The following is a 15861-nucleotide window of genomic DNA, read 5'->3' as shown; positions in this document are numbered from 1 at the left end:
CTTGTTATTCTAATGTCTTTGGTCGGGGAACTCGACTATCGCGTTCTCTCTTGTCTGGTGTATGCAGTTCACGCGGATCGCACTGAATATGTTATTAACTCTTTATTTTAGTAGATTTATGTTAAATAACGTAGCTAGCCAACCGTAGAACGATGCTTGAAGTAGTCCTCATTTCTGATCTTATTCTTGGTAAAGTTGATCGTACCGACTTGGTTAGTCGGCTAGTCTGTACCAAGTAGATTAACTAGAAATTACGTTAAGCTAGTTTTAAATCACTGTAGGTCTAACTATTAGTTCCGTTCTGGATATAAAACTAGAATAAACCTAGTATCTCAAATTCTGACTCTCTGCCGCTCTAATAGCGATAGAAACTAACTCTAATATCTTCCTTGTTCTTTACTGCTGCCTATATGGCGTCTATTTTTTATATATGGCGGATTGACGGTGATTTCCACGTTTGTGATTTCTAATCTGCATACGAGTATATTGACTTTAGCATGTGCGGTCTTATGCTTTGCAGTCCCTTATATTATAGTATAACCATATTTTTGGTGTAAAAATTGTTTCGGATATTTTTTGGTTTTTCAGGATTTAGACTTTCGCGACAAAACGCATCCCTGTTGCGTCATATATTCATTAACATTTCCCTTATTTTGATTAAATGAGACTTGACGGTATACCTAACTTAAGAATTCTTTTGGTACATACAAGTTTCATGGTTTCAACATTATTTTTTTATTTTTCAGTATGTTTGCATTATTTTAATATTTCGTACATTAGTTATTACCTAGATGTATACATTCTATTGCATTTATTTGTGATTACCATTATCTTAATTTTAGAAATTTGTATATCTGTATAGGTTTACTACAACATTGTTAACCCTTTCTACTATCTAGACCTTGTCTTATCCTAAGAATCCATCAGTCGGTCGATAAATAATAATGAATATTGCGGTATTAGAAACGATAATTATGATAAAAATATTAATTTTTTTAGAATAACTCCATTCATAAAAGCAACAAAAGGTATATTTTTTCAACTATGAAAGGAATTTATATCTCCCAGAAAGTATATTTTACGAATATACAAATAAGTTCAAATATTCGTTGTGGGTCCACTTTATTGATTTAATGGGGTACTATTATTATAGTGTATTACTCGTGTTCATTCAAAGATTCATAAAAAAAGATAAGTTAACATCATAAAACTAGACATTTTGTAATAAAACAAATAAAATTACGAAATCGTTTGAATAATAAACATAATTTTACAAACACAGGGGAAGCACGAAAGAAAACAACACTTTTTTTCATCAATATAATATAATAAAACTTATGCTTTCAATTTTCATACATACATACATTACACATTTGTACTTAACCTAAACACTAAAGCTTTGTATAGCTATTTATGTATTGACAAATTTTCGGAGTAAACATATATAATATGTGTTGAACAGTCTTTTAAATTGGCAATGGCCTTATTTATACATGGTTCTGATTAAATAATTAATACATTGTTTTGTTAGTTTGTTTATATAATCAGGACCACCAAACTACTGTAACACAGATTCTTAATGAATTAATATGTGTTTACGATTGTGCACTATACCTATGTATATATATATATAATGTATATGCATGTATATGTATGTATATAATAAATATATATATTTACACATAATTATATATGTAATCCTATAATCTTATGTAAATATGCGACTAGAGCCTTATATAAATCATCAATTAGATTTATCACAGCAGTATATTTGTTGAATTTCTGGTCTTGATGTTAATGTAATGTCCGATGATCTTTATTAATTTAACAAATATTTTTTCGATTCCATAATTTTAATTTTATTGGGGTTTCATTTTATAGCAGATTGTTTATAATACAATAACAGCGATCGTTTTCTATACCACCAAACATATTTGTTGGGACCATACAAATACCGAATTATAATATATTTTTGTAAATTTCCAACAGTGGGAGATAAAGGAAAAAATTAAATTAGGACAATTTTTACTGCAACAAATTTTGTTTAAATGAAAACACTACTCAAATTAATAATTTTACTGAAAACATCTTGTTCTACTTTATGAAATTTCGTAATATCGAAATAAAATATATAATTTCATTTATTATTTATTTGTTCGTATAATCGTAGTAAATATTTGTAGTAATTTCTACGTTGGCAGTTTTGGGGTCGAAGGATTATACCAATAAACATGAATACAAATGTAGCATTTTTAAACGATTTTTAAAAAATTGCCAATACTTTTTTTTAGCTAAAATAAATTTTTTTTTCATAAAAGTTTTCTGTACACTTTCTGCGTCCAAAACAGTGTCGGGGATAACGTAAGATAAACATTTCTGATTGCAAAGTATATATGGGAATGGTAATGGGAATTATGATCACATAATAAAGTACATGCATATGTGGGGTCAAAACTTTATTCTGTTAAGAATATTTTAAAAAGCGAAAAATCTAAAAAGAAATAAAAATATCGTAAACTATAAATTGTTCAATTAGGTTGAAATATAATAAATTGTCGGTAATATCATATTTAAATAAAAAACAAGAGAGAACGCTATAGTCGAGTTCCCCGACTATCTGATACCCGTTACTAAGCTAGTGGAAGTGCGAAGGAGAGTCTTCAACACTGACAGTTTTTGACAGTTTGTAGGCGTTAGAGTGGGCGTGGCAAAAAGTTTTTTGGAAATTTTGGAAATCGATAGAAATTTACAAGACCAATACAAAAATGAAAAAATATCAAAAGATTTTTCAAAAGTTTGGACGTGGCAGTTTTGGGTGGTTTGTGGACGTTTGAGTGGGCGTGGCAACATGAATCGACAAACTTGCGCTGCATCTATGTCTCTGGAGTCTGTATGCTTAATCTCAACTTTGTAGCTTTTGTAGTTCCTGAGATCTCGACGTTTATACGGACAGACAGACGGACGGACAGACGGACATGGCCAGATCGACTCGGCAATTGAAACCGATAAAAATTGACAAAAAACAAGAGAGAACGCTATAGTCGAGTTCCCCGACTATCTGATACCCGTTACTCAGCTATTCGAAGTGCGAAGGAGAGTCTTCAGCACATACAGTTTTTGGCGGTTTTGTGGGCGTTAGATTGGGCGTGGCAAAAAGTTTTTTGGAAATTTTGGAAATCGATAGAAATTTACAAGACCAATACAAAAATGAAAAAATATCAAAACATTTTTCAAAAGTGTGGGCGTGGCAGCTTTGGGCGGTTTGTGGGCGTTAGAGAGGGCGTTGCAAAAAGTTTTTTGGCAAATCGTTAGAAATTTACAAGACTAATACAAAAATGAAAAAATATCGAAACATTTTTCAAAAGTGTGGACGTGACAGTTTTGGGCGGTTTGTGGGCGTTAGAGTGGGCGTGGCAACATGAATCGACAAACTTGCGCTGCGTCTATGTCCCTGGAGTCTGTATGCCTAATCTCAACTTTCTAGCTTTTGTAGTTCCTGAGATCTCGACGTTCATACGGACGGACAGACGGACGGACAGACGGACATGGCTAAATCGACTTGGCTATTGATCCTGATCAAGAAAATATATACTTTATATGGTCGGAAACGCTTCATTCTGCCTGTTACATACTTTTCAACGAATCTAGTATTACCCTTTTACTCTACGAGTAACGGGTATAAAAATAATATAATTAAAAAAATAAAAATTTAATATTGGCTTGAATGTTTTGAGCGGCTTATGGGCTTTAGAAGGGGTGTGATCACCATGTTTTTAGTTTTCCAATAGAAACTGGCAAAATAAATAACAAAACAAAATATTTTTCAAAAGTGTGTCAGCTTTGGGAGGTTTGTGGGCGTAACAACATTCCGAAATAATTTTGTGCAGCGCACAAATCTCAATTTGCAAGCTCTTAGCTCTTTGCAAGATCTCGACGTTCATGCGAACGGACAGACAATAACGGTTATGCGAATGCTAATTTTTAAATTACTAATGATCTCATTTATCAACACCAACATATCAATTTTTATTTTTTTTTGCATTATAAAACTAGTTAATTTATATATGAACTAACAAATTGTCTAAATCAAATAAAATTGTAAACGCCGGTAAACCACGTTTAAAGCAAATCTTCATGTGTTTTTTAGTTATAAAAAACTTTTTCAAGACTTTTTATAAAATTATTGTAGATGATGATGATAAAAAAAAAATAAAGGCAACTTTTTAATTTGTTTCCTCTATTTTCAAAACATGAAGGCATAAGACAATTTTAAACGTTTTTTAAATCTTTTTTAACTTTAAGAATTTAAAATATTGTATTATAAGAAATTATAAACTATAATAGACGTATCATGTATTTACGTAGGCAGAAGAAAAGGCAATAAAGGAAAATATAAATACATTTTCTGCGTAATAATCAAATATATAAGGAAAACTTAAAAAACAAAAATAAAGGAATTTTTTAGTCAATGAAGCTCTATATAGAGTTATTAAATATTTTCCTTATATATTTGCAAGAAAATTTAACAATACTGTTAATAACTTAAATAAAGAAAGGTTATTAAAGTCTATAAAAGCTCTCATTTATGTCTTTACTTTAGAGTATTGAGTACTCAGCATTTAAAAATTATAATATTTCTAAGATAAAATGTTGTTTACCATTTGTTCTATATTTTCGGTCTTACCTAATTAGCCTTATTTAAAATACAAGAGATAACGAGATTTCCCCCACTACCACATACCCGTTAATCAGTTTAGTCAGTCCACTACCAGATACCCAGCAATCAGCTCAGGGTGTCAGAAAAATATTTCAACATTTGGTTGACAATTCTATTGAAATGGGCAAGACAAATAATATAATTAAAAAATATTTTTTTAAAAATGTTGTACTGTTAATATATAGAAGTGTGGGTATGGCCAAAATATTTTTTATATATATACAGAAACTGGCAAGTCAAATTTGGAAGCTTTGCGCGGTTTGTGGGCGTTAGATTAGGTGTCACTATAATCTCCATGCTAACACTTTCTTCTACTGTTACATATTATTCAACGAATCTAGTATACCCTATTACTCTACGAGTAGAGAGTATAATAATTAAGAACCTATAGTTTGAGCATATTATACTTTTCTTTAAATGTTTTTGTGAAATATGTTTTGTATGCGATGGATTTACATAAGGCTCTAGTATTATAGGATCAATAGGATTGTCGTCCGGGAAAACAAGATATGTATTTTAAGTACAGAGTACATATATAAACTAACATCCAAGTGTTTTGAAGATTTTTAATAATAAAACCTAAAAAATTTAAAATAACTAACACATTAAAAACATTTTATATATTAGTGAAATGTTTAACCGTGTACGACAAGCCCAATATTGAGGTTTAAACTACATTTGTACATTAAATAATTAAATGTGTAATAACTGAATGAAGACTAGTATAAAACTGCAATTATATGGATGCTCAGACCAAACTTACTGTTAAAATACTAGATAACTATTTTTTAAATTTTAGATGTGGTTTTTCATTAGAAGTTTAATTTTTACACGGAATAAAGGCTATCAGGTCTTATGGTCAATAAATTCGTATAGATTATCAGTACGTTCTATGCAAGAAAATACATATTTACATTTAGATTGTTATATATATTGTACACATATATTATGTAACGTTTAATTTAAAATAATAAAATATATTTTATTACATTTTTGTAATTAATCAAGGATGAATTCAAATTAAATATAAATGAATTGCCTTGTATGTAAGCAGTCACTATATTTGGCTTATAAAGCCTAAACTGTTAAAATAAATAATAAATTGTTGTCTGCCGTTAACCAAAGAAAACGGTATCGAACTTGCTACTTGCAAAGGTATTTTAGAATGTATCTATTTAAAACCATATTTTATCATTTCGTTTGGTATAGTTATGTTTTATAACCATCTGATTAAATATTTACCTTAAATGTTGTGGGATATTAAAAAATTATTTTACGGTAGAATATTTTAAACAAACTGCTAGTATTATTTTGTGCAATTTATGTGTTCCTTTCAAATTAAATAAACATAAGACCAGAACTGAACCGACTTTTTCGTCATGCTATATGTTGATTTATCTAACATCATTCATCTAAAAGTGAAATCATATACTTTGAAAATGTTACATTTTACCGTTTTATTTAGTTATTATTACAAGCAAGGTTCAATTTATAGTTTTAATGCAAATGGCGGCGTGTCCGGGTCATCCTACCACATTTTATACCGCCCACGGACTCTTTAGACAGGGTAACATTTTGTGGTCTTTATCTCCCCGAATCTAACAATATAATTTTAGTTTATTAGTAGCCATATTAAGGATAATTTAATCACTCATTGTCTTAGCATTCTATACATAATATAAATGTTTCAAAATATTAAAATGTCAAAATATATATGATACATTTTATTTAAATCCTGAGGCTAGACTCACGCTAGGGGGGAGAAGGGTGGCGTTATGATTTTAGACGTTAAAAAATGCTGCGTTCTTTAATAAAACAGTCAATAAATGACAAATCATCAAATTACCGACTAAAAGAGACTAAGTGATTTGTTAATCGTCGAAATCTGGTCTTCTCAGAGTTTTAATGCAGGAACTATTTATATTCACAACATGAAAAGTAAAAGAAAAAGTTAATTATAACAAAATTTAAAGCAAAATAAAAAGAAGTATACAAAATTGTTTTATTGATATAGCCATAGAGCTTTGAAGTCTATACCCCTAGATGAAAGTACTATTTGATGTGGTGTCAAATGCAATACAAGTGTTTATGTAACCTAATGCGTATTGTCTGTTTATTCTATTTGGCACGGCCTAACTTGAGATTTGACTCATGTTTCTTTATAGAAATATCTAAGGGTGGCTTCTTTTGGAGTCGTTTCTAAATATTTTTGTGCACAAATTATATGACTCAGTGTACTTTGTTGTGATGTTTTTTATTAAAAAAACAAAAACCAAATATTGCGATGTAATTCGTGGCACTAGTTTTGATGGCCTCCTGTTTCATAAGATGGCTTTTGGCTCTCGAGAATAATAATTATTGCACGTATGTTTTAATATTAATTATTTTCTCACACATAAACAATAAAATTTTATGAATCAATTCTACAAATCCACTGCAATCCGTTATGAAACGCTAATAACGCCGTTATCGGAAGAGCCAGCATTAGGAGTCTTGCTAGATGCAATTGCCTGCGAATCAGATTCTTTATGGCATTCACTGCTATTTACAGAATGACTACTTACGGACAGCATTTTCTGCTCACTTCTATTGGGTTTTTCCGTACGGTTATTTAATTGGTGATGAAAATGTTGGTTTAAGCTGCTATTTAAAAGCGAGTGATTTGCGTGGTAGCCGTGCACTGCTACATGTTGAATAATGGATGTAGCAGCATGGGCAACTATAGTCTTTGACTCACTAGCTTCAATCATTTCAACATTTTGATATTCACGTCTTTTAGTCAACTGATTGATGCTAAGGGGATTATTAATATCTCGTGGGTTAGCACCAATAGGGTTTCGGGATGTGTTTGGCATTATAGAATTATTTAAACTACAGTTACCAATTGATGGCAATGAAAAGATAGGATTATTGCAAATTGTGGGATGAGGCTTAAAAAATGGTTCAGATTTACTGGTGCTAGTGCTAACTACTAGAGGACTTAACCCCATTCCCAAGTGACTAAAACGATTTCCAAGCATCATGGCTCGTTCCTGAGAGGAACCTAGACACGGGCCGGTCGTACACGTAACTGGCGAAACTGTACTTGACGTATTTGGGGTTGTACTTATGCTACTGGTTGAGCCACTACTCGATCCCGAATTTGACACCAATGTGGACCGTTGCTGTGCAGTTGGCTGGTCTGAGCTGACGATTAAAAGCGCATTAGAAGTAGCAGGAAATACAACATTGCTTGTCGAATTGGCATTCATGTTAAGTGGGCTTGCCAAGCTCATTGTTGTCGATGGGCTCTGTAAACTGGACAATCCACTAAGACACCCAGGGCTGGGCATAGATTGATTTAGGGATTCTGAGTCGTCATCTTCTATTTTATTGGTTTCGTCGGCGCTTCCACAACTTCCTTCCAGTTTTTCATCATCGAAGTCATCTTCGTCGTCATCACTACCGTGTTCATCAAAAACACTCCCGTCCTCGGCGGGACCATTGTCGTTCAGGGATTCCATATAACGAATACATTTTTTTTTGCGCCTATGTGAAAACGAAAATGAAAAAAATGTAAGTTAAATATAAAAATTATGTTTATATATAATCAACAAACAGTGCCAAGTATTCGCATTCAGTATACAAATATTTAAATATTCATGCAGCAATGATTTCAGCCTCAAGAATTACAGAACAGATCAACAATTTTGTCTTAAAAACAGCATGCCTATATTGTTTTGCTTCCAGTTAAAACTTCTCTTCTTTATTACCGCCTCGCGAGTCAGGAAGTTTCTTGGCCGACGCTCTTCCGCGACACCAACACAGTTAACGCCACAGTGTGGCGTCGGGTGCGGTGTTTGGTTTTAAATTACTTATTACTAATCCGACGAGAAAGAAGAGTATAGTTACAATAAAGTTATAAGTAGCATACATAAAATTTTGAGTTCCCAACTCATTAACAGTCATCTGATCCGATACATATATATTTAAATATTAATATATACATATTTGACCTCAAACTTTGTATAATCAAAGGTCTAATAACATAATTTTCAAGATATAAAATATAAATTTTTAATCACCAATCATATACGCTAGAACAAAATGTTAGCAATTGTAGTTCCTGTTACTTTGCTACTATCTTTTGGAGCCATTTTGTTTTATTTTAAATATTTTCTGAATGTATATATAGATAATAAAATAAATTTACATTGATATTATGAAAGCGTTCTATGCCCTTTTAGTAACCATAGTAGCAGTACACAAATTACTCTGTTCGTAATTGTGTCAGTTCAAATGAATGTTAGAGATGAAGCCTACAGATTTTATTAGTCTACGCTGTGCAAGTAGGTTTTGACTTTTTCAAAAATGTTCGAATCTGACTATTCAGTAATAAGTTTTGATTATTTAAAGTCGATTTTAGGTGGCAAACTTGTGTGCAAAAATTAGAGACGGTGTATTAATGAATAAGTCAGTCGTCTAGTGTTATTTTTGTAACTAGCGTGTAATCAATTAACTTATAACTAAACTAATAGAATGCATACGCATCAGGAGAGTGTGCAATGTGCAAAAAAAGAAATGCATTTCCAAATGCTTCCTTTGTTTTTCAAAAGTATTTTGTCCAAGTACCATGGACTAAGAACTGTGGCAACAAGTAAACAAAAATATACATTTTATTCCCTTTTTGGGTTTTTTTTTTAACGAGCACAAAGGGCACGCAGTCTTTGAAATGAGTATATTTTATATAGGTTTATAAGCTGATAACAAAAAGTTTGACTGACTTTTTTGACAATCAATAGTTGTTTTTTCAAAATATTTAATCTTTATTAAGGTTCTGTTTCGACTAATTACAAAGTAGTCATTAAACATCCTTATTAGTTTATCATAAGGTAAAAGGAAACCAAATATAATCGGAATAATATCCTGACATATAAATTCATTAAAATGTGGTATACATTATTTAATGTCCATTGAATGTCTTACAAAAATTCACAAATATTACCACGTAGGGGATATGCTAGGATATGATAGGATCGTCGGGCTTTGCAGGATTATTTTAATGAAGTTAATTATTGATTTTCCTAAATATATTAGTTGATTATATATAACCAGGTTAAGAATCTAAAATCAAAAGCGACGAAACTATGAATTCTTCTCTATTATTTTCATTTAAATTTATCACATTCTACCGATATTTATAAAATTAAATAAAAAACCCGAAATATTTCAAATACAAAAAACGTTCATTTTTGTTTACATTTGGGATATTTAATCCATACCGGGCCGACTATTACCTGCAATAAAACGACTTTTGGGAGTTTCATGTCGATAGCTTTAAAACTGAGAGATTAGTAGAGACGGACGGACGGACCAACGGACGGCTTTATCGACACGGCTGCTGATACTAATTAAATGTTTCCTTTATTGCAAACTTCTGATTTAAATCAATAATACCATCTGCAGGGGTGTAAAAAAGAAATTAAAAACGTATACAGTGTTTTTAAATACAAGAAGGAACATTAAAGTACAAAAAATTTTTTTTAACTATAGTAATTATTTAAAATGGATGTAAGTCAATTTAAACGAACAATAACGATTTATGACCACCGGGTTTAAAAATTGTACTATTGGTTAAAAAAATATCAGAAGTTTGACCATTAGATTATTAGATAGAAAAACTAACCATCATTAAAGATAAAAAACAAGAGAGAACGCTATAGTCGAGTTCCCCGACTATCTAATACCCGTTACTCAGCTAGTGCACTGCGAAGGAGAGTCTTCAACACTGACAGTTTTTGGCGGTTTGTGGCCGTTTGAGTGGGCGTGGCAAAAAGTTTTTTTGCAAATCGATAGAAATTTACAAGACTGATACAAAAATGAAAAAATATTAAAACATTTTTCAAAAGTGTGGACGTGGCAGCTTTGGCCGGTTTGTGGGCGTGGCAAAAAGTTTTTTGGCAAATCGATAGAAATTTACAATACCAATACAAAAATTAAAAAATATTAAAACCTTTTTTCAAAAGTGTGGGCGTGGCAGTTTTGTGTGGTTTGTGGGCGTTAGAGTGGGCGTGGCAGCATGATTTGACAAACTTGCGCTGCGTCTATGACCCGGGAGTCTTTATGCTTAATCTGAACTTTCTAGATTTTGTAGTTCCTGAGATCTCGACGTTCATACGGACAGACAGACGGACGGACAGACGGACGGACAGACGGACATGGCCAAATCGACTCGGCTATTGATCCTGATCAAGAATATATATACTTTATATGGTCGGAAACGCTTCCTTCTGCCTGTTACATACTTTTCAACGAAACTAGTATACCCTTTTACTCTACGAGTAACGGGTATATATGTTTGCTTGAAATTATTTCGAAAGAAAACATTGAAGTTTTACAGTTTTGGAAAACATATTTGCAAACACTTTTTACAATAACAATTAACAGTTCAGCACTTTTTTAACATGTGCTCTAAATTAAACTCGAAGGAAATTTTCCCCTCGCATTATTTTGCCAAAGGCCCATCTGTATTCCTCAAATTATGTGTCACGACTGTCGTGCATGTCGGACAATATACAGTTTACAGATTACGTGGGGAAATTCATAGTAAGAATTTATTTACCCCATTATTTCTGGTGTAAGTCAAAAATTTAACTTAAAGACAATTAAATATTATAATTGTTACAACATTGAGAAATAGGAGTTGAAAGCAACTATGAGAAGCAAACAAAAATGCATCAGAAACAACACAAGTAAACTTAATAAAAACAAGGGAAAAAATAAAGAAAATATTCTATAATTTTGTATATTTCACACATTAAATAAATCAAATAACAATGAAGTCCAGTTTAAAAACGTATATCAGGGTTTAACAAAACTTATTTTATTAAATGCGCAAAAAAAAAAAATATTTTATTGTATTGAATTATTTATTCTTTAATAACAAGGTTAGTACTTGATTATACCAGTAACTGATCACTTTCTATATATTTTGCCTCTGCTATGCCGGCTGGAGCCCATAATAGTTTTCATCCTCTGATGTTGTTAAATATATCGACACTAAGACGAACGGAGAAACAGAAAAGCTTGGCTAGATCTACTCGATAAGGCAAGAAGCAAATTATTTACATATTGTTATATATGGAAAGAAATTTTTTATTTTTATTGGTCATTTTTAATTGAAGTCAGAAAAAACTTGATTAACTCTAGAAAAAAAATAATAATCATGCAATAGGTAAATGTATATAGGCCTTTAAGGTTATATATACACAAACAAGAGCTAATTTGTAAACCCTGATATGCATTTATTTTAATTGTTTGAATTGTTATTTACGGGTTTGGATGTTGAAGCATTTTTAAGATGTTAAAACTGGTCATCATTTGTTTAGTTTATTGATTCCTGGGTCTTCAGATGTTTGTTCCGTTGCTGCTTTCATTTATTTGGATCTATAAATTTACATATGTTGGTGGTGCCTGAGGTGACAATTGTTGTGAACATGCGCTTGCTGCACCACCTCCTCCAGCTGCTACTGTTATTCCATTTAAAGATGCTACTGCGTTTCCATTACTGGTAGCCATCAATTGTACATGTGTATGAGAAGACGAGGTGGATGATGATGAGGAGGACGATGATGACGAGTTGGGCAACATTACCGTACCCCCACTTACAATAGGTGCCAGCATGCCAACACCAATGCTGTTGACTGCTGCATTACTGGTGATGCCAACGCTGCTGCCATTGTTGCTTACGGATGAAATGACACCCAAATTGGGACTTAAATATAGGTCAGGTAAGAGTCAATAAAAAGTCGAAAACAATGTAATTAACCGTCATTATTAAAATGGGGAAGATATGTAATTAGAGACATCAACTATATACAATAAAATTTGATCACACAAATTATTTTACGTAAAAACTTATAAAATACACCTTATTTTTAACGCCCCTACTCGTGGATTATAAAAATAATAATAATAAACATATTTTGATGAGAAACAAAATATACAAGAAAATAAGTCTGTTTGTCAATTTTATTTGCTTGAACCTGAACAACACTTTTTACTGCCACGTATATCACAAAGCTTTATAAAGTGCCATCTTCTTAAAAGTAAAATTTAGAACTCTCAATCCGTAAATTAAAGATTAAATCTGGCATTTTGTATTCCTATACCACAAAAACCTTTTTTTCATATATTATTTTACTGCTGCCTATTTTTTTGAAGTGTGTTGTTTCTATGGTCATGGACAGCAGATAACACCAGATAAAATAAAGCTTCATGCGCCTACATTTCGGTTTGATTAACCAGGAACTGTACTTTTTACGTTAAATTGGCTAAACCTTGATTGTCATAAGCACATGCCATTGTAGTAACTTTACTGTGCCACGAAAATAACGATTAAACAGGATGTCGTCAAAATGAGTAAAATAAAACTGTATGTATTTTATTTGCAATCTAAATTTTAATGTGCCTCCCGCAATTTTAAAACAAAAAAATAATATGTAAGAAAAACTATTAAAATAAAAAAAAGTTGCATATCGTGCACTTAATAATAGTAGTCCTCTTGTTTGGACTAAATCATTTTATAGTAAATATAATGGTGTGTTTCTGAGATGTTGGTTCAGTGTGTTTTTATGTGGACGGTTTCATAATATGTCTAATAGGTGCATAATCATTTTTTAGTTAAAGTATCTATCAGTTTATATAAACAAAATTCACGCAAGTCATAAAGAAATCGCAGTATTAAGGTTAATATTGTATTAAAATTGTTTTGGTAGGATATTTGGACTTCTAACTTTCGTAAAGCCCATTTTATTCGGCTCCGATTTAAGAGGGGGCGTGGCAATTTATGGAAACAAACTTGCGCTGCGTCTGTCACAGGACTCTGCATGCTAAATCTCTTGTATAGTTCCTGAGATCTCGACTTTTATACGGACGGACAGACAGTCGGATGGACATGGCCAGATCGACTCGGCTAGTGATTCTGATCTACAATATAAATATTTTATAGGGTCGGAAACGATTCCTTCTACCTGTTACATACTTTTCAACGAATCTAATACATCTTTTACTTTACAAGTAACGGATATTAATACGGACATATATAAATTTGTTGACTTGTAATAAGTGATTGGAAAAGGAAAAAGGAAGAAGATAAGTTTGTGTGTTACTATCATTAAAAAACGCCTAAATATAAAAAAAATATTGTATTTAATTTGCACGCCACCTTATTCATTGCATTATAAATTAAACATTTTGTACAAACTTTTTATATTTTTCATCAGTATCAACAGCTTGAGTTATGTTTAAAAAGTCTCATTCTTTATATTTTTTAATTTTTTTTTCGTAAAATAAAAGTATATATAAAGTTTCTCTAAGGTCATAACCTAATCGACGGTACGTTAAGATAGATAACGACCTACGGGAAGGCGAATTTTAAAAATATTTTAGTTTATCTTAATCACTAAGACGTAAGTAACATATTATTGTTATTAAATTAAAATTACTTGCGTGAATCTTGTAAATCCATTTGCAATAAAATGTAAAACAATGTACACAAAAATATATGTAAAACATACCTGCACGGCTTGCACCACTGATTCTGTTGATCCAATCCGAAACGAGCGCGGCATTTTTTCATATTATTACCTACGGAAATAAAGTCAATTGTAATATACCAATTAAGTAAAATATATATTAGTGAATAAATTGTTAATGCTTTGTTAGATATATGTTGATAGTAAGGTAATGGAAATACACATGATATACAAAATAAATAGAAACATATTACGATATTTTGGAATACAACATATAGTCGACTGTCTCGACTTTTCAATACCCGCACTGCACATTTATAGCAACACCTTAAAATGCCTAATCGAATATATTTTATAACAATTATTGATTATTGGAAGTGGGAGTTCAAAAAATTTAAAAAAAAACATATAAAATCATACGGACCGACGGACAGACAAGCAAACCAATTTAAAAGGCTGAATACCCATTGAAGTTCCTTTTCCAAATATTCAAAAGAACACGATATACTTTACTATACTAGTGACGGGTATATCAAAATTTTCAACTGTTCTTAAGAAAATAATATATTATAATTTCATGCAAATACTTATATGCTACTTTAAGATGTACTGATTTTTAACTTGTTCATGCGACTGACTTACTTTTGGATAAAGTGTTTTAAGTTTTTCATGCAATTCAAATTTGGTTAATAAATATGTAATAAGATTAAAAAATTTATAAGATCTATATTTATATTTTAAAAATTTAGTTTTGTTTTTAGTTTTTAATTTATACCGACAAAAACGTATGTTTGTGGCTTGCCAATCGCTATAACACAATACATTTTTCAGAATTTCAATCCAATCTTAATGTCATCAGTATAAATATATATGTATGTATATATTTTTAATTTTTGTACATTTATAAATAAAGTTAATCAGTTTTCTTATATTTGACCTTGATAATATTTAATTGATCATTTCTGGCTTCATTTAAACTGATTTAAGTTCTTAGCTAAGTTTAAGAAAATGTATCTAACCTCCGTCGTTGTTATCTTGCTTCCGCTTCCGTTTTTTGCCACGAGAGGCATTTGTACGAGAGCTCCAATCAGGATACATTTGCATGTGCAGTTGTCGCTCCCTTCGCGCCAACTCGTAATACTTCGCTTGTTCCTCACGCCCCAAGGCATGCCACTGGGAGTGGGATAAACGCGATATTTAAAATAGTATATAATAACAGTATTCAAGTTGTATTGGTATGAATTGCTACGCTGATATGTACATATATATTTAACCAGGACTTTGAACACCATTTTTACGTTATGCGAAAAACGCGGTATTTTAACACGAGTATCCCAAATAATTATTAGAGGAGTTTTTAGATAACTTCAAATGCGCTGCGTCTATATCTCTGGAGTCTGTATGCTGAATCTCAACTTCCTAGCTTTAGTTCCTGAGATCTCAACGTTCATACGAACGGACATGGCCAGACCGACTCGGCTACTGATCCTGATCAAGAATATATATCCTTTATATGGTCGGAAACGCTTCCTTTTACCTGTTACATACTTTTCAACGAATCTAGTATAACCTTTTACTCTACGATTAACGGGTATAAAAACCAAACACCTGCAAAACCAAACCAAACTA

At 31.5% G+C, this 15861-nt stretch overlaps 1 protein-coding gene across 12 annotated transcripts in view; it reads right to left on the bottom strand.

Moving 5' to 3' along the window:
• Window positions 1-6616: 6616 nt before the first annotated feature.
• LOC120454932 (protein pangolin, isoforms A/H/I/S) overlaps window positions 6617-15861 on the bottom strand; it is a 33420-nt gene continuing 24175 nt past the window's right edge. For 4 of the 12 annotated variants that reach the window (XM_039640694.2, XM_039640695.2, XM_039640689.2 and 1 more), the window contains 2 exons: window positions 14275-14344; window positions 6617-8245 (listed from right to left, as the gene is read on the bottom strand). In XM_039640694.2, the coding sequence (XP_039496628.1) occupies window positions 7162-8245; window positions 14275-14344 (1154 nt within the window). In that variant the 3' untranslated portion in view covers window positions 6617-7161. Of the gene's footprint in view, window positions 8246-12029; window positions 12471-14274; window positions 14345-15251; window positions 15406-15861 lie in introns of those variants that run through there. The other 8 variants (XR_006356520.1, XR_005616701.2, XM_039640696.2 and 5 more) reach the window with 5 other exon arrangements.

The sequence above is a fragment of the Drosophila santomea genome, chromosome 4 (genome assembly GCF_016746245.2).
Source record: "Drosophila santomea strain STO CAGO 1482 chromosome 4, Prin_Dsan_1.1, whole genome shotgun sequence".
In the NCBI taxonomy this organism is placed as follows: domain Eukaryota; kingdom Metazoa; phylum Arthropoda; class Insecta; order Diptera; family Drosophilidae; genus Drosophila; species Drosophila santomea.
This window is presented reverse-complemented; position numbering and strand designations above follow the sequence as displayed.